Source organism: Aquarana catesbeiana, linkage group LG01, assembly GCF_042186555.1.
Source record: "Aquarana catesbeiana isolate 2022-GZ linkage group LG01, ASM4218655v1, whole genome shotgun sequence".
NCBI lineage: Eukaryota > Metazoa > Chordata > Amphibia > Anura > Ranidae > Aquarana > Aquarana catesbeiana.
The window spans coordinates 246,252,201-246,276,405 of NC_133324.1; the positions used below are offsets into that span (position 1 = coordinate 246,252,201).

The window sequence follows — 24,205 nt, forward strand, 5'->3', positions numbered from 1 at the left end:
GGAGAATTTCTCCTCCAGGGGTTAGAGAATTGAAAATCTCTTAAGAGGGAGAAAATGCTTATCCGGGTGATCCCAGTCAGCAAAAATAAGTTGTTCTAGTAATGCATGTGCAGGAAACGCATGCAAAGGCTGAGAAGGTTTTAAGGAACCCAAGGAAGAAACCGAGCTTTCAGGAGACTCCGTCAGGGGCAGCATGAAAGTGGAACAAACCATCTCCGTAAGAGTTTGTAACAGCAATTTGTCAGATTGTGAGGCTGAAAAAGGTTCATCTACCGTTGTTTCTTCCACAGAGGAATCATTGGTTTGCTTTTCCTCCTGATTGACTAAGGGTAACACCTCATCCTGAGCCCACTGTTCATCTTGCAAAGGTTCTGAAGTGGGGGAGGGCGATCTAGCACGTTTCCTATCCATTTGAATGGAGGATGCGATTAAAGCCGCTAATCTTCCTTCCAGACCCTGCAGGGAGGAGGAAAGGACATCTTCAGTCACGTATATATGGGGTTGAGATGTGAGAAGCAGCTGCACCAATTTATTCCAATGGCTCACCCTGGCTTGCCATAACTGGTAATTCAGGTGAGGATGACAGTGTGGAAATGCGACTCGAGATCCTAACGCCTGGGGGTGAAACCTTTACTTTTTTTGTTGGCATAGTCCTAAGTAAACAGAGGCACTATACAAATTGCACTTAATCGCTGAAAATAGTCATGACATTTAAAGCCGCTATAAAGTTCAGCTTAGTGCTGGGAAAAAAAAGTGTCCTTCCTGTATCAGGAATGCCAGTTTTGCAACCCATACTTGTCCCACAGCTCTTGTGTCCCTGTGTTGCAGGCTGCTTGTCTCTTCCTCAGACTGTCACAGCTGTAGCTTTATCTGTTTTAGCCTGCCGTGCGTCCTCGTGGACGTTCACGGCACCGCTTTTAGGCCCCCCCTCTGAGAAAACCCCCCACCCTTTTTATATTTAAAAATGTTCCTGCACTTGTGTGCGGCATTTTCGAGTCCACAGACCCAACACGAGGGGGGGGCTGGGGTGTGGGGAGGGGATTCAGAGCCCATCCAGCAGCAGGCAAACAATAGTAAAATCAGCCACAGTAAGCAGTACCAGCGGGACCTCTGCACCCCCCCGGCGGTGGGGGTAATCTAAGGGGGGTACAGCACTGATGTCCCCCTAACCCTCTGGTCCCATCAGGGGGGAGAAAGAAAACATTTTGCAGATTTCTTTTACCTTAAAAAATCTCCCTGCACACGCTGCTGCAACCACACACAGACTGAGCTTTACAGTGAAGACAACAGAGTAAGGTATGTGCATAGACTCCCTCTAGTGGAGAATTAAGGCATGACAACATTTTTTCCCTAATGGAAGAATACATAGATGTTTTCAATACCTAAGTTTCTTCCCTTACCTTATCCCTGCTGCAGGATTTTTTGAATTAACCGACTATCCAACCTTCACCCATCACGGCGGGCTGCTTTTAGCAAATCTTCAAGGGCTGGGTCCCTAGATATCGGGGTTCCAACTCCCTTGGACCTGTAAAGCACCCCACCAGGAAAGCTAGGTAATGAGTAAGACCAAAGCCCTGGGTTCCAGCCCTACCAAGAGAGGCGTTACAGGCAAAACCTTGTGCTTCGGATACAAGGCCCCAGGTACCATCCTTTTAGGCCTCAGTGGCACTTTGGATGGATCTGGTGTATGGAGGCTATTTAAATTCAGCATGGATCCCTCCTTGAGCTCCCCAGAGCACATCTTCACTGGTGACCAACACCTTAGACACTGGCGAAAAAATTGATGTGCTCCTGGAAGGAGGAGGGGTTATATAGGGAGTGAACTTCTTGGATTGGGTATACCAGTGTCCATCACCTGAAGGTGGCCTATAATCCATTAAGTAATTACTTAAGGCTCTGTGTCCCATGATGTACGATAAAGAAATGGCGGCTTCCGCATGCATGCAGTCTAAGAACCCTGAAGCAAGACTGGTGAAGATAGAAGCACCTGCAGCTCTGACATCTGGGCACTGGAATGCTTTGTTTTTAAGGCAAGTTTAACATAATGTGCTAGTATGTGGCGCATACTAGCACATTATGACATTACCTTGCAGGTTAAAAAAAAAAAAAAAAAAAAAGTTCAGCGGTTTACAACTGCTTTAATTTTCTTACTAAAGTTCCACTTTAAGATTTGCATTAAATGTATTCTTACCTGAATCTGTTGCTCTCTTTTTTCAGCATGTGGAATTAACAAGAGACATCCTAAGGTAAATGCTGGTAAATCAATTTGTGCATATTGCCTAGCAATTCCTAAAAGGTCCAGATCAGCTAGTACAGGGCACCTTAAACAGAAAGCAAGGATTAAAAAAAAAATGTATATGAAACAAATATCACTGTGCTGAATTTGTATTTCTCCTTTGTATAGAAGTAATAATCTGCAGCTATATATGTACAAAGAACATTCTCTATATATGGATCTTTAAACTCACTTTAAGAGCACTAGGAAAGACTGGTAGCACTCAGCAAGCTGTGAAGGGCTTGGCGGGCAAGAGGCTAAAAAAGAAAAAATAAATCAATCCTGTACTAGCAAAACATAAAACCAATTGAGAATATCAAAATATTATTTGATTTACAAACCACAAGCAAATGGTGCCAGAATAACACTGCGCCATGCTCTACTAAAGTTTGGTACCTGTAAAAGAAAAAAAAAAAAAAACAAACATTTTACTAGAACCACCTATTATATGCACCTACTAATATGCCAATGAGCAAGAACCCAAGGGATATGTACTTTTGGGAGTACTGAAAACTGATCAGTGCAAACACAGAACAAACTCTCCACAACATAACAAATCCTCAGACTGAAGCAAGTTATAGGATATAAAATAGTCCAACTATAGAATTATCATATTTTAAGCTGAAGCCTTATGTATATGGGTGATTTCTATTAGAACTGTGTCAGATAATTGCTGTAAACTGTTGCTATGTAATCTGTGCATCTGTCAGTGTATATAGTTGCTTGGAGTCAGCATCACTCATGATCTTGTCCAACTGGATTTTACTGACAGGATGTTGACTGTAGGATTTTATAGGGGTCCTTTATTTCTTTTTTTACCACTTCAGTCCCAGAGCCACTTTTTTATTTTTTGCTCATGTTTAACCACTTACCCATTGGGCACTTAAACCCCCTTCCTAACCAGACCAATTTTCAGCTTTCGGTGCTCTCACATTTTGAATGACAATTACTCAGTCATGCAACACTGTACCTATATGAAATTTTTGTCCTTTTTTTCACGCAAATAGAGCTTTCTTTTGGTGGTATTTAATCACTGCTGGGTTTTTTATTTTTTGCACTCATAAAGAAAAAAGACCGAAAATTCTGTAAAAAAATGCATTTTTCTTCGTTTCGGTTATAAAATTTTGCAAATTAGTAATTTTTCTTCATATATTTTGGCCAAAATTTATACAGCTACATATCTTTGGTAAAAATAACCCAAATCGGTGTATATTATTTGGTCTTTGTGAAAGTTATAGAGTCCACAAACTATGGTGCCAATCTCTGAAAATTGATAACACCTGAAGTACTGACGACCTTGAGACCCTAACAAGCCAGGAAAGTACAAATACCCCCTTTTTGGAAAGTAGACATTCCAAGGTATTTAGTTAGAAGCATGGTGAGTTTTTTGAAGTTGTAATTTTTTCCCACAATTCTTTGCAAAATCAAGATTTTTTTTCACAAAATGTTTATATTAGCAGGTTATTTCTCACACACAGCATATGCATAGCACAAATTACACCCCAAAACACATTCTACTATTCCTCCTGAGTATGACGATACCACATGTTTGAGACTTTTATACAGCGTGGCCAAAAAAAGAGGCCCAACATGCAGGCAGTGCCATCAGGCGTTCTTGGAGCATAAATTACACATATAAATTCTTGACTAACTCTTGCACTTTTGAAGGCCCTGGAGAACCAGGACAATGGAAACGCCCCAAAAATGACCCCATTTTGGAAAGAAAACAACCCAATGTATAATCTATGAGGCATAATGAGTCTTTTGAACGTGCCTTTTTTTTTGGAAAATGTGTAAAGAAAATAAAAACATTTTTTTTTTTTTACAGAACGTTATCCATTTACACAATGTTTCTAACACATAGCATGTACATACCAAAAATTACACCTCAAAATAGATTCTCCTACTCCTCCTGAGTACGGCGATACCACCTGTGAGACTTTTGCACAGCGTGGCCACATACAGAAGACCAACATGCAGGGAGCACCGTCAGGTGTCCTGGGGCACAAGTTTCAAATTTAATTTGACTACCTATTACACTTTTGTGAGGCACTGTAGTGGCATGGATGAGAACTGATGTGGCATGGATGAGCATAAATGGGAATAGATGAGCTGTGGATGGCTGAGCATGAATGAGTATAGCTGAGTATGGCCGGGTACGGCTGAGTATAGATGGGATGGCTGAGTACGGCTGAGTACAGCTGAGTATGGATGGGTATGGCTAATTATAGATGGGGGTGGATGGGATGGCGGAGCATGGATGGATGGATGAGTATGGATGGCTGAGCATGGATAGATGGATGAGTATGCTCAATATGGATGGCTGAGCATGGATGGATGGATGAGTATGCGGAGTATGGATGGCTGAGCATGGATGGATGGATGGGTATGCTGAGCATGGATGGCTGGGGATGAAAGGATGGATGGCTGCAATGGGCACATATCAGCTCTGTGGTACAGGGAGGGGAGAGAGGAACCGGACAAGACGCCGGTTTGTTTACAAGTGATCGCTCCGTCATTTGACGGATCGATCACGTGGTAAATGGCCGCCATCAGCAGCGGTCGTTTACCGTGATGTGCCGGGTCCGGATGTTCCTGGGTGCGCGCCCCAGGGGGCACACACGAGCAGGATTCTGGGAGGATGTCAATGTACGTTATACGAGTTATCCAACCGCGCTGCAGCCGTCATTTGGCTATAGCGCGGTCGGCAAGCAGTTAAAAAGTAATTTTAGGCCTGAAGCTTAGTTAAAAACTCCCAAATAGTATATAATTTCATTACCCTATATTTTACATAGCCAATGCTTTAAAAGCTCCTACAGGTCACCAGTTTAGGGTTAACCACAAATAATAGGAGGGGGGGGGGGGGATTTTAAGTGCCTCGGTGTAAGTTAATTTCTTACACTTTTTCTTTTTTTTACTAAAAACTTTTTGTTTCATCACATAGGGGCAAAAAGGCCTAAAGTCCCTGTGATGTTTTTTGGATAACAGGTTCTCTTTAATGCCTCACCTTTCCTCCAATGAAACAAGTTTCTTCCATTTAGGGACCCACAAGTGACATTTTGCAGTGATTGTTGAAGTGATTGGGCAATTTCACAGCTGCCCGTATCACTTTCACCTGAAAGCCAACAGCTGGCTTACCAAATGTACATATAGTCCCAGCTGCTATATACCAGCAGAGAGTGTGTCTAACCAGTTAACGTCCGCCCGCCGCAGTTGTACTGCAGCAGGTTGGCTCTCCGGCGTGAATCGCAGCCATTGTACGTCGGCTCGCGCAGTCGCATTTGCGGGCGGTTGCGTGCCACACTATCGTGCCCGCTGCAAGCTGAGGGAGCGTGCCCGCGGGTCGGGGAGGCTAGATGTCTGCCGGTGACCCACGATCACCTAGTACAGAGGCAGAATGGGGATTTGCCTTTGTAAACAAGGTGGATCCCCATTCTGACAGGAGACATGTGATCCCAGTGATCAGGAACAGTGATCTCTGTCATGTCCCAGTGTTGGAATTCAACATGAATAACTATCATATTTCTGGATGTTGTGCGTGTGTTTCCTTGTTTCCAGGACCAGCCATGCTGACACTTGCAGTCCCACAGTTTTAAAAGGTACAGAGGAATGTGGCCCCAAACAGAATCTGCATAGCAAAAGGGCTTATCTCCAGCCCACCTGGTGTGCTAGAAGCTTCAAAGAGATTGATTACAAAGACGGCCCAGGGCGCATGGACTGCAATACTGCCCCCAGAGCCAAGCATGGCAGAACAGTCAGTAATATGAGGATTGTCATGTGAACACTGATTGGTCCAAAGCAAATGGGACTGGCAATGGGGGGAGTTTGAATGAGTGATGAGTGAGTTTGTAAAAAGGTTGTTACAGAGAGTTTTCTCTTTCTTGCTGCAAAACCTTACCATGAGGTTGTCTCTCTGCCATCTTGGGACTTTGCTCTGACTAAGGGCTTGGGCCTAAAATCCATGTTGCCAAGACCCCTTTTATCATCCAGAACCAGCAGATGAAACCTTGTGTGAAAAGTATCTTTGATATTTCATTGTTGTTGTATGCTCTGTATATATACTGTGCTGTGTAGTTTGTGATGTTAGCACATTCCTATTTTCTTGGGAAATAAATAAGATATTGTTTTTACTAGCAGCACCGGGTGTTTGGTTTCATAGCTAACCTGGTATTATTGGTATTATTGTGATATTAACAGTAACGTGCTATTAGTTTAATAGACTAACTATAGGGATTAGACAAATTAATACACAGATGTAATATTAATTATTGTATCGATTACATCATTTGGCACCCCAGCAGAAGGCGTGTAGAATTTATTTTTACACAGAATCCACAAAAACCTAAAGTATTTTTTGTCTTTAGTCCCTGTAAGCATAAATCCTCAAGTACACCCGGAACTGAAAATCGTCTCTAGTGTGGACAAAGATAGGCGCTGGCTTGCGAATTCTGAAATCCTGCTTGGATGGTCATGAAAATTCTGGGAAATATTTCATCAGTTAGCGGACGCGCGAAAATCTGGTGAGATTTTTGGCTGATACATGTATATTTGTTAAACGTTTATTGTATTGCTAATGCAAATTGTTATAATTCGGTATAGCTGGTCAAGTGGCCTGGCGAGTAAAGGGCTGATCACCCTTGGTTAGAGATTGACAGGGATTACCATACATCTTTGAGGAAAAAGTGGGAGAAATATAGATTGTTATTTTAAATGTTTAAGTTTTTTTTTTTTTACCCATGTGAGTGAAATAGCTCTTTGTTCCAATAGGAGTGCAATGTGGCCTGCAACCTAACGGGAAGGCATTGATTGAGAGTCTGCCTTGTGTCTTTGAATGTGCCTTGTGTCTGGTAGGCTGTAGAACTACAGGGAACAAATCCGTTTTTAAACAGCTTTGTATCTGTTTTTTTTTTGGTTGTGGGACCACAGGTGAAAGTTAGCTTTTAACCACTTCAGCCCCGGAAGGATTTACCCCCTTCCTGACCAGAGCGTTTTTTGCGATTCGGCACTGCGTCGCTGGCTCCGAAACAAAATTGACGCCCTTTTTTTCCCACAAATAGAGCTTTCTTTTGGTGGTATTTGATCATCTCTGCGATTTTTATTTTTTGCGCCATAAACAAAATAAGAGCGACAATTTTGAAAAAAACGCAGCGGGGATGGGTGTTGTTAATGGAGTGGACATCAATCTCCTGAGGAACAAACTCTCAGCTATAGCTTCAGACAGTAAGCGGGGATTTGTTGCTCAGAGAGATTGGTGGCATCCATGATAGCATTCAACAGTCACATAAACACCCAGGTTAAAGTGGCTCCGGATTTTGGTCAACCATGTTGAGAGGTTGGTAGAGAGTGTGATGGTATAGGACAGAAATCTGTCATGGGCTCTGGCGTGCACGCAGTGGCAGGCGGGAGTATCAACCAGCATTGAGCTGACTGTACAGTCTCTGTATGAGGGGCAGAGTCCTGATGAGTTAGCATCAACGCTCAGTAAGACTTTGACAAACACGTCGCTTACACTGATCCAAAGTGGTGGTCGAATGCCTGAATGGGCTGTACCAGTTTGGATTGTGAAAGGTGTTATGTTGTATGATCCCATATACTGAAGTGCAGACTCGGTCTGTATACTTGGTGGCATCAATGGGCTTACTGACTGAGGAATCTATCTTGTTTCATTTGAGGCTAAATTACCCACATGTGATCAGAGAAGATGGAAGCTGGAGGAAGGTTGATATTTCCCTCGGTCGGAAGCATGACCATGATGTCATTTGTATGCCAGGCCAATACATGGTGGTGAACGAAAAATGTTGGGAAGATATTCCACTCTGTGTTCTGGATGAAGAGGTTATTGCTGGGAAGGAAGCACCTGGGTATTATTTGGGACATAGACAAGTTTTTCTTTGTCCTAAAGGATACCGATGTAACGTTAGTCATGGAACTAGGGTGTTCCTTGAACCTAACAGTAGGTAGAGGTGCATGATATACCCTGGGCATGGTCACGGAAATCCAGGCACAGGGATGGAATTTTGTGGGTTTTGTCATTGTTGCAGATTTATATGTGTTGTTAGACTCGAGTTTTTTATAGAAGGGTCTCCCAATTATCTATGCAAGCTGGGGGAACAAATTGACGGTAGGGTCTCTGTGTACAAGTTAGAGACTTTGCTGCAAAGTCAGAGCCCTGCGATACCGCTGACATGCCAAAAGTGCGGTAGGAAAGGCCATTGTGAGCAAGCCTGCCTAATCCCAACCCGTATTTACAGTGAGGAGTTATAGGAGGTTGGGAGTGGGATGCATAATTGGATGGGACACATATGTATATATTATGGTGATGGGTTGATTCATGTCATGGTATAGTGTGATAAAGGTGTATTTTAGGCTTGTAACATGGGCGAAAGGCCCTCCTCGAGACTCTATATTTGAAAGCTGGTTAAGATGCTGCTCTGAGTGTGTGCTGGTGAATGGGAGTGTATGGACACCCCTTGCCTGTATTATACCCCTTCATGAAGATGTCAGAAAGAAGATGATACAGAATGGTGACATGGAAGCTGTCACGGGAGTGTATGGACACCCCTTGCCTGTATTATACCCCTTCATGAAGATGTCAGAAAGAAGATGATACAGAATGGTGACATGGAAGCTGTCACGGAAGAATGATGTTGGTGTGTCACCCAGTAGCAAAGCGGCACGTGTTGGGAAACACAGCACGTTAGGACCGTTATGGACTGTTCCACGGGAGCTAGTTCTGAGGCCTATGTTGAGAGGCACAACACGTTGAGACATTTATGGACTGTTCCATAGGGGCTGTTTCTGAAGCATATGTTGAGAAGCGCAAAACGGTAAGACAGTTAAGGACATTTCCATAGGTACTGGTTCGGAAACACATGTTGGGGAGTGACATGCGTTAAGACGGTTATGGACTGTTCAATAGGTGCCGTGTCTGAAGAAGGGTGATATCCACCCTTTAGGCGCAAAGCGGAATATGCTGGAATTCAACATGAATTACTATCATATTTCTGGATGTTGTGCGTGTTTCCTCGTTTCCAGGACCAGCCATGCTGACACTTGCAGTCCCACAGTTTTAAAAAGGTACAGAGGAATGTGGCCCCAAACAGAATCTGCATAGCAAAAGGGCTTATCTCCAGCCCACCTGGTGTGCTAGAAGCTTCAAAGAGATTGAATACAAAGACGGCCCAGGGCGCATGGACTGCAATACTGCCCCCAGAGCCAAGTATGGCAAAACAGTCAGTAATATGAGGAGGATTGTCATGTGAACACTGATTGGTCCAAAGCAAATGGGACTGGCAATGGGGAGAGTTTGAATAAGTGATGAGCGAGTTTGTAAAAAGGGTTGTTACAGAGAGTTCTTTCTCTTTCTTGCTGCAAAACCATGAGGTTGTCTCTCTGCCATCTTGGGACTTTGCTCTGACTGAGGGCTTGGGCCTAAAATCCATGTGGCCCAGACCTCTTTTATCATCCAGAACCAGCAGATGAAACCATGTGTGATAAGTATCTTTGATATTTCATTGTTGTTGTATGCTCTGTATATATACTGTGCTGTGTAGTGTGTGATGTTAGTACATTCCTATTTTCTTGGGAAATAAATAAGATATTGTTTTTACTAGCAGCACCATGTGTTTGGTTTCATAGCTAACCTGGTATTGTGATATTAACAGTAACATGTGCTCAGAGTTTAATAGATTAACTATAGGGATTAGACAAATTAATACACAGATATAATATTAATTATTGTATCGATTACATCACTGATCCCCAAAAAGTGTCATTTGGGGACACATTTGTCAGCCGCAATGTCGCAGTCACATTAAAAATGCAGATTGCCACCATAACCATTAGAAACAATAATAAAAAAATATAATACAAGTCCCTAAATCTATCCCATAGTTTGTAGACGCGATAACTTTTGCACAAACCAATCAATATACGCCTATTGTGATCTTCTTTGATTCTTTTTACCAAAAATATGTAGAATATATTGGCCTAAACTTATGAATACAATTTTTTATTTTATTTTTTTGGATATGTATTAAAGCAAAAAAAAAAAAACAACAATTTTTTCCCCAAAATTATCGCTCTTGGTTTGTTTACAGCGCAAAAAATAAAAACCGCAGAGGTGACCAAATACCACCAAAAGAAAGCTCCGTTTGTGGGAAAAAAAGGACATCAATTTTGTTTGGGTACAGCGTCACATGACCGTGCAATTGTCAGTTAAATCAACGCAGTGCCATATCGCAAAAAATGGCCTAGTCATTAAGGGGGCAAATCCTTCCGGTTCTTAAGTAGTTAAAAAGCCCCTGATCCCAGTGCCACTTTGAAACGTTGCTAGTAATGGTTTTAGGAACTGTGTACAGTAAACTACTAAAATCAAACTTTTAGCATGGTTATATTTTATGTTTACAACAACTAAAAGTGAATCGCTGTCCCACAGGCTGGCCACTTTTTCTTCTAAAAATCCAGTATTCGCATTTCTTCTTCAAGCTGAATCCAATTAAAAACAAACAGACCTTTCAGTATAACCAAAGCTAAGGCACAAAACATGATCAATATTAAAGTACAACTAAAAGGCATTTTCTCATTTTGGATAGAGTAAGGGGGATTAATACCCCTGTAAAGTTTTTTTATATGTCATCTGTGTCCCATTGAGGAGATTTCTCTTCACTTCCTTTCCCATAGCAGGAACAGGAAGCGAGAGGAAATCCCTCCAAAGTGAGGGAATCCCTGGCTGCCAGAAGGATCACCAGAACAAGTCTAGGCATTGGAAGATTTATCCTCTATTACTGTTCTGGGGACAATCCAAAATTAGTGATTTATTTTTACTTTCAGTTTTAACAACCATAAAACCGACAAAGAGGGTAAATCTAAGGCCCCTTTCACACTGGGGCGGGGTTGGCGGCAAAGCGCCGCTATTTTTAGCGGCGCTTTACCGTCGTTTTAGCGTCAGTATTCGGCCGCTAGCGGGGAGGTTTTACCCCCCCGCTAGCGGCCGAAAAAGGGTTAAAAACCACCGCAAAGCGCCTTTGCCGGCGGTATAGCCGCGGTGCCCCATTGCTTTTAATGGGCAGGAGTGGTGAAGGAGCGGAATACACACCGCTCCAAAGATGCGTCGAGCAGGGCTTTTTTTCCCGTTCTGCTAGCGCACCGCTGCAGTGTGAAAGCCCTCAGGCTTTCACACTGGGAAAACATCAGAGGCTGTTTCAGGTCGGTTTGCAGGCGCTATTTTTAGCGCAATAGCGCCTGCAAACAGCCCCAGTGTGAGAGGGGTCTTATGGGGGGCACATGCAGCAATAAAAACCTGAAAGGTGTTCTAATCTCTCTCCACTCTATCCAAAACCATAAAAAAAGTTTTGCCTTTAGTTATACTTTAATATAATTAGTATAGTTGAGGCAGGAGTTATTTCTCAAGGAACAAATCCTGTGGCAGTCCCACTGGACATAGTAAAGTCACGTCTTACTGGACATAGGACTGGACATAGTAAAATACTAAGAGAAAGGATGAGTATCATCAATATAGTAAAACAACATGATCATAGCATACTAATTTGTTCAATATCATAAATAAAAACAATGTGTGAAAACCTCTGCATCAAAATATACTTCTTTTTAAATGGCACTTCCAATAAAATGGAATCCATTTACAAAAACCTTTACCTGCTGCCTTTACCTTCGGCAGAAGCAAACACCGTTACAGTCTGAGTATTCTCAGCAGCAATTTGTTCTCCAGGCTGATAGACAATATCAGACTTTTGTCCCAGTGTCCTCCCAGCCAGCCCATGTAGCTCAATTTCACCCTAAAGCAGCAATTTTGATCTCTTACAACTTAGGCTACTTTCACACTAAGGCGCTTTGCAGGCGCTATATCGCTAAAAATAGTGCTGCAAAGCGCCCTGAAAGGGCTACTCAATTCACTCCAATGTGAAAGCCCTCAGGCTTTCACACTGGAGCGGTGCACTTGCAGGATGGTCAAAAAACTCCTGCAGTTACCAATCCATATGTTTTTGTAAATGCGTTTGCATTGGTTTACGTGTATTGTATTACAATTTACTAATAAAAAAAGTATTGAATTAAAAAAAGAAATCAGTCGGACTGTTTAGATGTTAAATTTTAAAAGCAGCGGCAAGCCTGCTGATCTCACAGGTTTGCTAATCTGACAGAACACCGCTGCTTTCAAAAATTTGATGGGTCGCCTAATCTGACAAAACAATCCCATCCACATACTCATGTGGAAGGGGGAATCCCTCCCGCTGCACCTTTCCCCGCCATCAGAATACACTCATCAGGGCCACTGGCTAAATAATCTAGAGACAATTTTCCAACAAGCTGGTTGTACACAATTCAAATCGATCGACTTGTGTAAAACCACCCTGCCCACACATGGATCGAAAATTCAGCTGTTCCCTGCTGAACCAGCCAAATATCAATCCATGTATGGCTGGCTTTACTTATTCAGTTAGATAGTTGAATTGGTAAACTATATAGATCAGTGTTTCTCAACCTTTTTGCCTTCGGGGAACCCTTGGCAACAAGTTTGTGATCTTGGGGAACCCCTAAAAAAAAAAAAAAAAATTCAGATCCACAGCTCACGGAACATTGGATCTGATCAGAGAGCTGTAGATCTAACATCACTAAAGAAACAGTATCAAATAATAGAATAAAAAAAAAAAAAAACTCCTGCAAGCCACATCTTTGCAGCACTATAGGAGCGGTGTATTCACCGCTCCTAAAGCGCCCTTTCCCATTGAAAACAATGGGGCAGCGGTGCAAACACGCCGGCAAAGCGCCGTATTGCGGGCGGTTTTAACCCTTTTAACCGGGGGCTAAAAATAGCACCGCTTTACCGCCAGCGCCCGCCCACCCTAGTGTGAAAGTAGCCAAAGAGTCAGCAACGGCAGCTGGGTACCCTCACTAAGCAGCACATAGCTTCTCAGTTTTACAATTATTATCTGATTTCTTTGTCAATGTCTCCTTTTAGCAAGCCTGTGCAGCCTAATTTCATTCAACAGCAGCAGTCCCCACATCCTTCATACATAGGGTAACAGCAGCTGGGTTCCCCATCAGTTATCATATACTCAACAAGTTCCTCAATACTCGACTTTATTGCAGCAAGGATCATCCTTTTCTGTATCAGGTGCACAGCAGGAGTACCTATTTTAAGCAATGTTCCCATCCACCACAGCAGAGGACAGAGGTACTGTGGGAGAGAAGAAGATTTAAACCAAATATTCCCTACATTGTCATGGGGAAATTGAGATCTTTGGCAAATAAGGTAGATGAACTAATGGCGTTCACAGTCAACTTGAGTGTTACGAGTGTAGCATGTGTTTTTTGGAAAAATGGCTGCACAGAGATATGCCTGATCACAATGTAATATAAGTGGTTTCCAGATTGTTAGTGGATTAGAGACTGTAATATTGGTGGTAAGAGGAAGGGAGGGGTGCCTGTTATTTTTGTAACCAATAGATGGTGTAACTATGGTCCCATAACTTGCCTACCGGCATTTTACCCCCTTGCTGCCCAGGTCAATTTTCAGCTTTCAGCGCTGCTGCACTTTGAATGACAATTGCGTGGTCATGCTTCACTGTACCCATATGAATTGTTCATTTCTTTCACACAAATAGATCTTTCTTTTGGTGGTATTTAATTACCACTGGATTTTTTATTTTTTGCTAAATAAATGAAAAAAGGCCAAAAGTTAAAAAAACTAAAAAGTTTTTCAGTTTGTTATAAAATTAAGATTTTTGATGAAGCTGCACTGATAATCTGGACACTAAAAATCAGTGCTCTGATCACTCAAGCTGGTTACTGGCTCTCCTCTCGCTGTCAGCATGAGGAAAAGAATGCCGATAACCGTCTTGTGTTTACATCATGATCAGCTATGATTGGACACAGCTGATCACGTAATAAAGGCCAGCTGTGATTGGGACTTTACCCCGATCTGTGATCAGCTGTGTCCGAAGGACACGGCGATCATAGAGTGTGCTGTGGTAGAATGCGACCACGGGAGGACGTCATATGATGCCCTTTCAGTACTGGTCGACCGCACTGTAGCTGTCATTTTGCTATAGTGCAGTCGGCAAGTGGTTAAGGAAAGTGTCTGATGCCCAGATGTAGGATTATTGGCTGTAGGGCTTTGTCCTTATTACTTGCCTAGGGACTTGCCATGGGTAACAAAGGATATTAAGGATATTCTTAAAAAATGGCTTTTAGAGTAGGTGTTAGGGAGGAGTTCCAATGATTTAAAAGGGCCTGAAGATGAAGATTAGAGAGACTAAAGAGAAATGCAGGAGAAAGCTGGAGTGGAAACTCCAGCAAAACAATGTGAGGGAGATCTGGAGTGGCATGAAAACCATTACAGGTCTCAATCCAGTTGGCTGAGGGATTGGGGGAGGTGTGGAGAGGGCAAATTAACTGAACCATTTTAACAGGTTTGATTCGGAGGCCTTGGCTTTGACTCCCTTAATTTACCACAAAGTTGTATAAAAGCAGAGTTGAGGCAAGTACCCTCTCCTAATCATACTAGATGTACTTCCTTCTTTAGTGTGTGTTCTGCTTCACCCCTTTGGATACTTTCCCCAGTTGTTCTTTTTATAAGAACAACTCTTACTTCTCCTTCACAGGGAAAGTGCATCAATGTCTTTTACAGATGATCAGGTGAGTAGACAGCTGAGGAGACTTAAAAGTGTTACTAAACCCAGGACCCTGCATTCACTATATCTCATCTCCCACAGTACACAGAACATGGAAATGCAATTATTTTTGTAAATAAAAACTGCTAAACACCTTTTCTCATCAGCAGTATATAGCAGTCTTGTGACATCTGGTGTCTGGCAGAGCACTGGTTAAAGCTTGTAGGAGGAGGCTTCATTCCCCTATGACTGTCCTATGAGGCTGCATGACCCCTGACCCTCTGTCTGGACAGTACCGATTGGCTCTGGCCAATCACATGCACCCCCCCCCCCAAAAAAAAAATCTTATCGTATATCATTTTTAGGTAGAATTCAAGCAATAAAAATGAACATCCTTCCAAAACTTTTATTCCTCTTTAGGTCTTTACCTCTATATGTTTCTCGCTCTGCTCTGTTGCTGATGCAATCGGCTCTGCTCAAGTTTATATGGCAAAACAAAAAACCTCGAACGGGACGTTTGATGATGTATAGAACTCAGGAGAGGGGGGGCTTAGGTTGCCCGGACCTATGGAAGTATTTCTTGGCATCCCGCCTCATTCAATTGGCGCAGTGGCATACCTCCCCCGCCTCTATACCATGGCTACAATTTGAGCAGATCTCGGTGGCACCTTACTACCTCCTGGGTCTATTGTGGTCCCGATCAGTAACTCCAAAAGATATCACCCCACTTAATACTATAGTAGGCCAATCACTTTATCTATGGTCCCTTTACTCTAAGAAGTTTAAGTTACAATCAGATAGGCCCCTATTATCTTCCTTTTTAGGAGAACCATCCTTCCCTCCGGCCTTTTCATCCATATCATCATTCCATGGTTGGATCGTAAGGGGTTTGGTCTCTAGCAATACACACCAAACTGAGCATGTACAGAGTGCCCCAATGCTCTGTACTGTCAGCAGATGGATCGTGAACTGTGGAAGGGTAGGATCAAAGAAGACAGGATCAAACAGCCTTTTACACAATGTAAATGATTAACCCCTTAGATTCCACAGTGAGTATAACAAGCATGCTTTACAGCATATATAGACTGATTTTATAGTCCCTGATGGCTTTAGCCCCAGTATGCTTAGGGCGTGTGCAGACCAGCTAGGGGGCAGTGTGTGTGTGTGGGGTGTTATGTCTTTTAATGGGTCTTTAACCTGAGCCTACAAAAGGTCCCTGTTTTGTGGAAGTTGTCTTGCCTTGTTCCCTGGTGGCTCCAAGGATTACAGACCAGTGGCTTTGACCTCCCACATCATGAAGACCTTGGAGGGATTAGCTTTACATCAGTGGCAGCCCATGGTTAGTACATATTTAGACCCTTTGCAGTTTGCCTACCAGCCGTGGCAAGAAGTTGAGGGCGCTGTCATCTCCATATTAAAAAAAAAAAAAAAAAAATGTATGCAAAACTGGATAAGCCAGTGAGCACTGTGGGGTTCATTTTTTTTCCACCACTTTTATTACTATCATGCCGGCTCTCCTGGGCAAAAAGCTAGCAGCCATACAGATTTATGTCTCCCTTGTGTCATGGATTGTAGATTACCTGACTGGAAGACCACTGTACATTTGCAAAAATGTGTGTCAGAGAGGGTGGTCAGCAATATTGAGGTTCCACAGGGGACAGTTCTCTCCCCCTTTCTCTTTACTATCTATACCACTGATTTTTTTTTTGTTTACAAAAGTTTTTATTGCAAAATGGTATAATATCTGGGTGTACAAGTGTTGAGGGTACAAGAGGTACAGTGGTAAAGTAACCATTGGTAGCTTAATAATACATTTCTTACAATGCAAATCACGTTTCTCATTACAATCATAATGCACCCATTAAATCAAAACAAAGAGAAATACAAAAAAAGAAGAAAAGAAATGAAACTAAAAGAAAGAAAAAAAAACACACAATTGTGACAAATGTGCAACCCAAGCATATTGAATTAGCCATCATTCAACAAGGATGCTGTGTGCCATAATACCTGAAGTCTAGAGGTTATGAAGCTTTTAGAGGTACATTGCAAACAGATTTTATCAGTTAGGATTATAATCAGACCTATTATGATTCAGCCACTGAGGCCGAAGGATCCCCCAGTCTATCACTCAGCAGGTGGGCCGTCCAAACATTCCATTTACGGTCAAAAATATGCATGGAGTCCAGGAGAGTATGGTGTATTCTTTCCATAGTCCTAATGGACTCCATACGCGAAATCACCTGCGACCATGGTTCATGGGAACGTTTCCAGTTCAAAGCTATTTTCCATTGAATAGCACTAAAAAGAGTATGAAATAATTTCTGTAGTGGGATGGGAACCTCTGCAAAAAGCAAACACATTGGAGAGGTCAGAGTAATCGAGATACCAGAGAGAAGTGTTATAAGAGACATTGTCTTATGCCATATGGCATCTAGGGCCTTACAACTTCAGAACGTGTGCAACAGTGTTCCCCCGGCCTGGCATCCTCTGAAACATGTGCCAGGTACCAGGGGATATATTTTGTGGAGACGATCGGGAGTGTAATACCACCTAGTGTGAAGTTTGAAAACTGTCTCTTTGATGGATATAGACCACGTACATTTGTGCATATTAGTTATCATGTCCTGCCAGTCCTCTACAGGGAACTCTTGGGCCATCTCAACCTCCCATGCCTCCATTGCTTTAGATTTTTGAGGGGAGTTGAGGTCATTGAGATATCTATAAAGAATGGATATGGTCCACTTATCTCTCGAAGCCTCTCCACACAGCGACTTGAACGGAGTCTTTGACAAATCGACTCCACCAGCAATATGTGCCAAGTAAAAGTGTCGTATTTGCAAATATTGGTGAAACTCGAATCGGCCCATATCGTGGGTTTGTTGCAGGTGAGCGTAAGAACAAAAGGAGGCATCCTGCAACAAAGATTCAAGGTTCACCAAACCCCTTACAATCCAACCATGGAATGATGATATGGATGAAAAGGCCGGAGAGAAGGATGGTTCTCCTAAAAAGGAAGATAATAGGGGCCTATCTGATTGTAACTTAAACTTCTTAGAGTAAAGGGACCATAGATAAAGTGATTGGCCTACTATAGTATTAAGTGGGGTGATATCTTTTGGAGTTACTGATCGGGACCACAATAGACCCGGGAGGTAGTAAGGTGCCACCGAGATCTGCTCAAATTGTAGCCATGGTATAGAGGCGGGGGAGGTATGCCACTGCGCCAATTGAATGAGGCGGGATGCCAAGAAATACTTCCATAGGTCCGGGCAACCTAAGCCCCCCTCACCTGAGTTCTATACATCATCAAACGTCCCGTTCGGGGTTTTCTGTTTTGCCATATAAACTTGAGCAGAGCCGATTGCATCAGCAACAGAGCAGAGCGAGAAACATATAGAGGTAAAGACCTAAAGAGGAATAAAAGTTTTGGAAGGATGTTCATTTTTATTGCTTGAATTCTACCTAAAAATGATATACGATAAGAGGACCATTGATTTAAAAGGAGTTTAACTTTAGAGAAAGCCGGGAGGTAATTTAAAGAGTATATTTGTTTAAGAGAGGGGGCTAGTTTAATGCCTAGATATTGTAGGGAGGTGTGGTTCCATGTGAATTTGAATTTATCTTTAAGTGTAGTCAATAAAAGTTGTGGAAGGTGGATGGGCATCGCCGCACACTTGCTATGATTAATTCCAAGGCCTGTTAACTTCTGGAAGGAGTTTAGAGTGGACATAAGGTTGGGGAGGGAGATTAAAGGGTCCGAAATAAATAAAAGTACATCGTCCGCATAAAGGCTAAGTTTAAATTCACGGTCACCTTTTGTATATCCCTTAATGTTCGGGTCATTGGAGATGGACCTAGACAGGGGCTCCATGGCGAGTGCAAATAATAGAGGGGAGAGGGGACACCCCTGTCTAGTGCCACACTGCAAGGAAAAATAGTCTGAGTTACATCCCGGCAGCTTAATGCGGGTCTTAGTGTGATGGTAAAGGGCTTTAAAGCCATGTATAAATGCCCCTCTAAATCCAAATTTTGATAATACTGTGTCTAGATACGTCCAAAGGACACTGTCAAATGCTTTATTTATGTCCAAACTTAAAAGCAATACTTGATTTGAATGCATATGGGCGTTCTGTAGGATGTTGGTGGCTAGACGGATGTTATCCGTGATCTGCCTCGATGGGATAAAGCCAGTTTGGTCAGGGGATATCAAGGTCTGTATCACTTTAGCCAGCCTGTCTGCCAAGATCTTTCCAAATATCTTTAGGTCGTTATTAATAACAGAAATGGGGCCGGGTTTTGAGGGAGAGTATGGTCTTTGCCCGGTTTGGGTATGAGGGACATGTTTGCTAGCAGCATTTCCTCTGGGAATTGTTTCCCCTTGAGAATCTGATTATACAAGTTAGTTAGTGTGGGGAGTAAGGAGTCTGCAAATTTTTTATAATAGACTGCTGAGAACCCGTCCGGGCCTGGGGCTTTGAGGGAAGATATGATAGAAGCCACTTCTTTAGACGAACAAGGGGCATTGAGAATACCAAGATGCTCCTCTGACAACTGGGGAAGCGAGAGGGTATCTAACCATGTCTGCAAGGGAGGGGGAAGAGAGGGATCTGGGCCAGAGAATAGTTTCTGATAAAAGGAGGAAAAGATATTTAGAACCTGTCTAGGGTAGGAGGTGATGTTGCCTTTTCCATCCTTCAATTTATAAAGGTGGGTCGGCTGGGAGGATTGTTTGAGTTTACGCGCAAACATCGTGGAGGCTGAGTTGCTATGAAGGAGGAAACGAGCTTTAGACCATCTGAGAGATTTTTCTATGTGTCCTGAAAGTATATCGTCTAGGGCCCTTCTCTTTTCAGTGATCTGTCGGAGCAACTCCATTGAGGGTGTCTGAGTGTGACTATGATACAATCGTTCTAGTTCTAAAGTGAGTTTATGAGTCTCCTGTTGTTTTTGGCGTTTTTGAGTTGTAGAGATTTCTATCAGGTGGCCTCTCATAACAGCTTTATGGGCTACCCAAAGGGTGATAGGTGAGATACCCTCAACGTTGTTGAGCCTAAAATATTCCTTGAGGCGATCCATCAGCTGGCCCAGGATCACAGGTTCTGTAAGCAGTGCATTGTTTAGGCGCCAAGACCTGGCTGTGTGTGGGAGGCCTAGACAAGAAACATGGGTGGAAACCATGTGATGGTCTGACCAAGGGCAAATATGGATATTGGCTGAGGTGGAATTCACCGTCAGAAAAGGAGTGCAAAAAATATAATCTAGGCGAGAGTAACTATCGTGGGGGTGGGAATAAAAAGTGTATTCTTTCGAGCCTATATTATGGGCCCTCCATACGTCTATTAGTTGAGAGGACCGCAAGGAGTGCTGAAGGGATTTGGGAAAAGAATTAGAGGTTGGGCATGTTCTACTTATGTCCAATCCTGAATAAGCTACCAGGTTAAAATCCCCTTCGATTAACAGATGGGGGGAGTGAAACCTTTCTAGGGTCTGGAAAAAATCCTTAAAAAATGTAGCCTGTGAGGCATTAGGCGCATATATTGAGGCTAAGGTCAATTGTTTGTTCTGGATTGAGCCCTGAACTATCACAAATCGACTGCCTGGATCTTTATATATCTGTTGAACCTGAAATAACACAGAATTCCTGATGAAGATAGCGGCCCCTCTAGATCTGGACCCATAGGTAGTGAAATAGCATTGTTTAAAAGTTTTATCAAAATATGATGGGTGGTTATCACTGGAGAAATGTGTCTCCTGAAGCAGTATAATATCCGCTCCAAGGGACTTATAAGCTTTAAATGCTTTTCCCAGTTTTTGAGGGGTATTAAACCCTTTTACGTTGTGAGAAATTACCTTAATACCCATATTGGATCAAAGGGGATAGCTGTAGGATCAGAAAGGGGTCCAGGCCGAGAGGGGGGGCACCACAGTAACAGTACAAAATACCCCAGGGTAAGACACAGCTAAGGAGTATAACCCCATTAAGATACGTACATGTTTGGTCTGAGGTAGCAATACATATATCACAATGACAGAACCTTTTGAGTTGGGTAGCACAAAAAAAAAAGCAAAAAAATAAAATGAGGAACAAAAACAAACAAGGAATCTAGGAACCAAAAAACCCAGCCAAAAAATGGCCAACCATAGTCTAGGGGGGTTATGGGGGAAAACATCCCATATACCCAAAAAGAGGTGTCCATTTGGACCAAAAGGTCCAACACTCTAAGTTTTTGTGTCCGTGTGATCTGCACAGATGCAGATATATCAGGAGGGTTTACCTGTGAGGGATCCGTCGGCTCCAACATTACTGAACAGATGAAGAGCCAGCCAGCCCCCAATTTTGAAGAGTGTGGGGTCTCACAAGCGGACGCAACCAGGATTCCACACGGAGGCGGGAAAGTCCAGGTGCATCAAAGCATGGCAGGAGAGGATCATAGTTCTCAACCTTAAGGGAGAAAAACAAAAATAGTAGAGAGAAGAGACACAAAAAAAAATGAGTTGCTGCTTCTGTTAGTCTCGGCGATCTCTTCTGGGTGGAGGAGTAGCCCAAATTGCTGAGTGTCGTGGAGTGGATGGTAGTTTGGGCAGGGAAGCCACATCTAGGAGGCCCATTTTCACCAGTAATTCCTTGCCTTCCGCAATGTGGTCACGGTGTATGTCGTGCCATTGTGAGGCACCTGTAGCTTGAAAGGGAAGCCCCAGCGGTAACGGATACTTGCCGACTGAAGCACCGACTTAACCTCTTTCATCTTCCTGCGTTTGTCCAGGGTAGTGGGGGAGATATCTGGATAAATTTGAATAGGAGCACCATCCAAACGAATGTTAGGGGTGTTTCTTGAGGCCCTGAGGATATCTTCTTTAATCAGGAAGTCCTTGAGGCAAAGTACTATGTCCCTAGGAGGCTTCTCTGGAGGTGGGGGAGGACGTAGGGCCCTATGAATCCTATCACAGGAAAAGGCCGTCAATGGGGAGTCAGGCAGGAGAGATTGGAATAGTTTCTGGATAGCGGGCAGTAGGTCTGTTACCGATTCTGGAACACCGCGCACTCTGAGATTGTTTTGTCGATTTCTGTTGTCGAGGTCCTCAATGTGTGCTTGTAATTGTAGGACCGTTTCTGACAACGATTCGTGCTCTTTTCTAAGATCTGAGTACCCTAGGGACAGTTCATCGTGCTTGGTCTCCAGAAAATCTGTTCTACTTCCCAGAGCTGCAATCTCCAGAGATAGTGTATTAGTGGACTTATGCAGCTCTGATTGAAACTTCTGGGCAATCTTGTCATATATCAGGGTTAGACTTTCATCCAGATCTGCCTTAGTTAACTGTAATGAGTACTCACAGTCTCCCAGGGAGTGTGCCAGCGAGGTAGCTGCAGCGGGATGGTGTGCGTGTGACTGTGTCTTCCTCCCATCTTGGGCCTGCATGTTCCTCTCCCTCACTCTTAACAAGTATGTACTTAGAGATCTTTGAGCCGGTTTGCAACGGCGATTTTTGGGTCCCAGCATGCGCTGGATGTTCTACCGGGGGTGTTAATAAGAATCGGATCGAAACTCAGCGTTGATGGCCCCGGGGAAGTGCCGTTCTCCTCCGCGGCTCACGGAGCTATCAGCCCTTGCTTCCTCCTCGGTTCGCTCCGCGCATGCGCCGCCTATACCACTGATTTTAACTACCAGAGTCTTGCCATCTTCAGAAGTTCATAGGTATCTAAATGTGACTAAGACAAAGGAGCTGGCTGTGGATTTTAGAAGGAGAAAAGCACCGGTGACCCCCGTCTCTATCTGAGGTGTAGATGTGAGTGTAGTAGAGAATTACAAGTAAGGGAGTGCACATAGATAATAAGCTGGACCGGAGCACGAACACTGAAATGCCCTATAGGAGGGGCCAGAGCCTCTCTATTTCCAGAGGAGGCTAAGGTCTTTTATCATCAGCCAGACGATGCTGAAGATGTTTTATGAGTCAATGGAGGACTACCTTCAGTGATAGATTGTTACAACCAGGATGCACCACATGAAATAATGTTTGCCTGTGGCCATCAAAGTATAGAGTTCTTTTCTGTGAGTGCTGGATGTGAGCATTTAATGTGGTTTATGATCCGGAGTTTTATGTATTTTTTTATATTATGTTGGTATTAGGTTAATTATCTGTAATGATTTTTGGGCAATGTTAGGGAAAGTGGTGTAATATTTGCAATTTGATAGTTTGATTTTCTGTTATTTTTCAATCAGTGTTATTTATTCTATGTAGCATTTTGATAGGGTGTGGTTTATTAGAATATTGTTTTAATTTAGTTGTATTTGGTATTAATTGCGGTTATATGTAATTTATTGTTATAGAGTCTTGTTTCCGTTTGTTATTGAGATTTTGTGTCGGCTTCATGGAATGAAATTGTGTCTTAATTATTTCCCTGTGGGATTAAAAAAGTATTTTGAATCTGAAAAATTCCAGTGGCCAAATGCTATTGTTGAAAGGTTTCTGTACTGCTTAGTAAACATTATACTTTGAAGAACACATGGTAAGAATCCATTTACTCAGTTTATTATGTTATACTAAAGCTAACCTAAGCCAATTAATATGTTTTTATAGTAACAAGAGTGCCGATATGCAGGAACTCTATGGTGCCTGGAAGTACTGGTAAATCCAAGGGCCCATTCACACCTATGTGTTGAAGGAATGCACATAGGTCTGAATAGGCCCTTAAACCCTTTTGCACAACCAAATGCTTTGGCAGAAGCCCCGAGACCCACACCAAGTGATATTTTCAAGGTGTACAGATCCCAATGAGTTACCAGAGCATCCACTGCTTCCTCTAGAGCAGGGGTAGGCAACCTCGGCCCTCCAGCTGTGGAGAAACTACAAATCCCATCATGCCACTGCCTCTAGGAGTCATGCCTGTGATTGTCAGGGTCTTGCAATGTCTCATGGGACTTGTAGTTTCAAAACAGCTGGAGGGCCTAGGTTGCCTACCCTTGCTCTAGAGGATCCCTGTAACTGGAGAACCTGTCCAGACTGTTAAACTTGAACACCCAACACCTTCCATCTATGACACAGGTCCCATCACATCTCTGGGTGTAGGGACCACTCCCCTTGGGTGTAGGCACCATTGCCTGGGAAGTCTGCATTCTGATTGTTTACGCCTAGGTACTACACAGCGGACAAGGTGGGGACGTGACATTTGGCCCAGCACAGGATCCGATCTACCTCTTTTGCTGCAGCAAGATTCCTATTTTCTCCCTGATTGCTGAGGTATGCCAATGCTGTGACATGGTCTAAATGTGTCTGGATTAAATTACCTTCCAACAACAGT

At 43.1% G+C, this 24,205-nt stretch overlaps 1 protein-coding gene across 1 annotated transcript in view; it reads right to left on the minus strand.

The window, feature by feature from the left end:
* Positions 1 to 24,205, minus strand: part of KNTC1 (kinetochore associated 1) — a 521,537-nt gene that overhangs the window by 72,367 nt on the left and 424,965 nt on the right. The window contains exons 58-60 of the mRNA XM_073627545.1: positions 2,617 to 2,671; positions 2,469 to 2,532; positions 2,192 to 2,321 (exon numbers count right to left, since the gene is read on the minus strand). Coding sequence (XP_073483646.1) covers positions 2,192 to 2,321; positions 2,469 to 2,532; positions 2,617 to 2,671 — 249 coding nt within the window. The remainder of the gene's footprint in view (positions 1 to 2,191; positions 2,322 to 2,468; positions 2,533 to 2,616; positions 2,672 to 24,205) is intronic.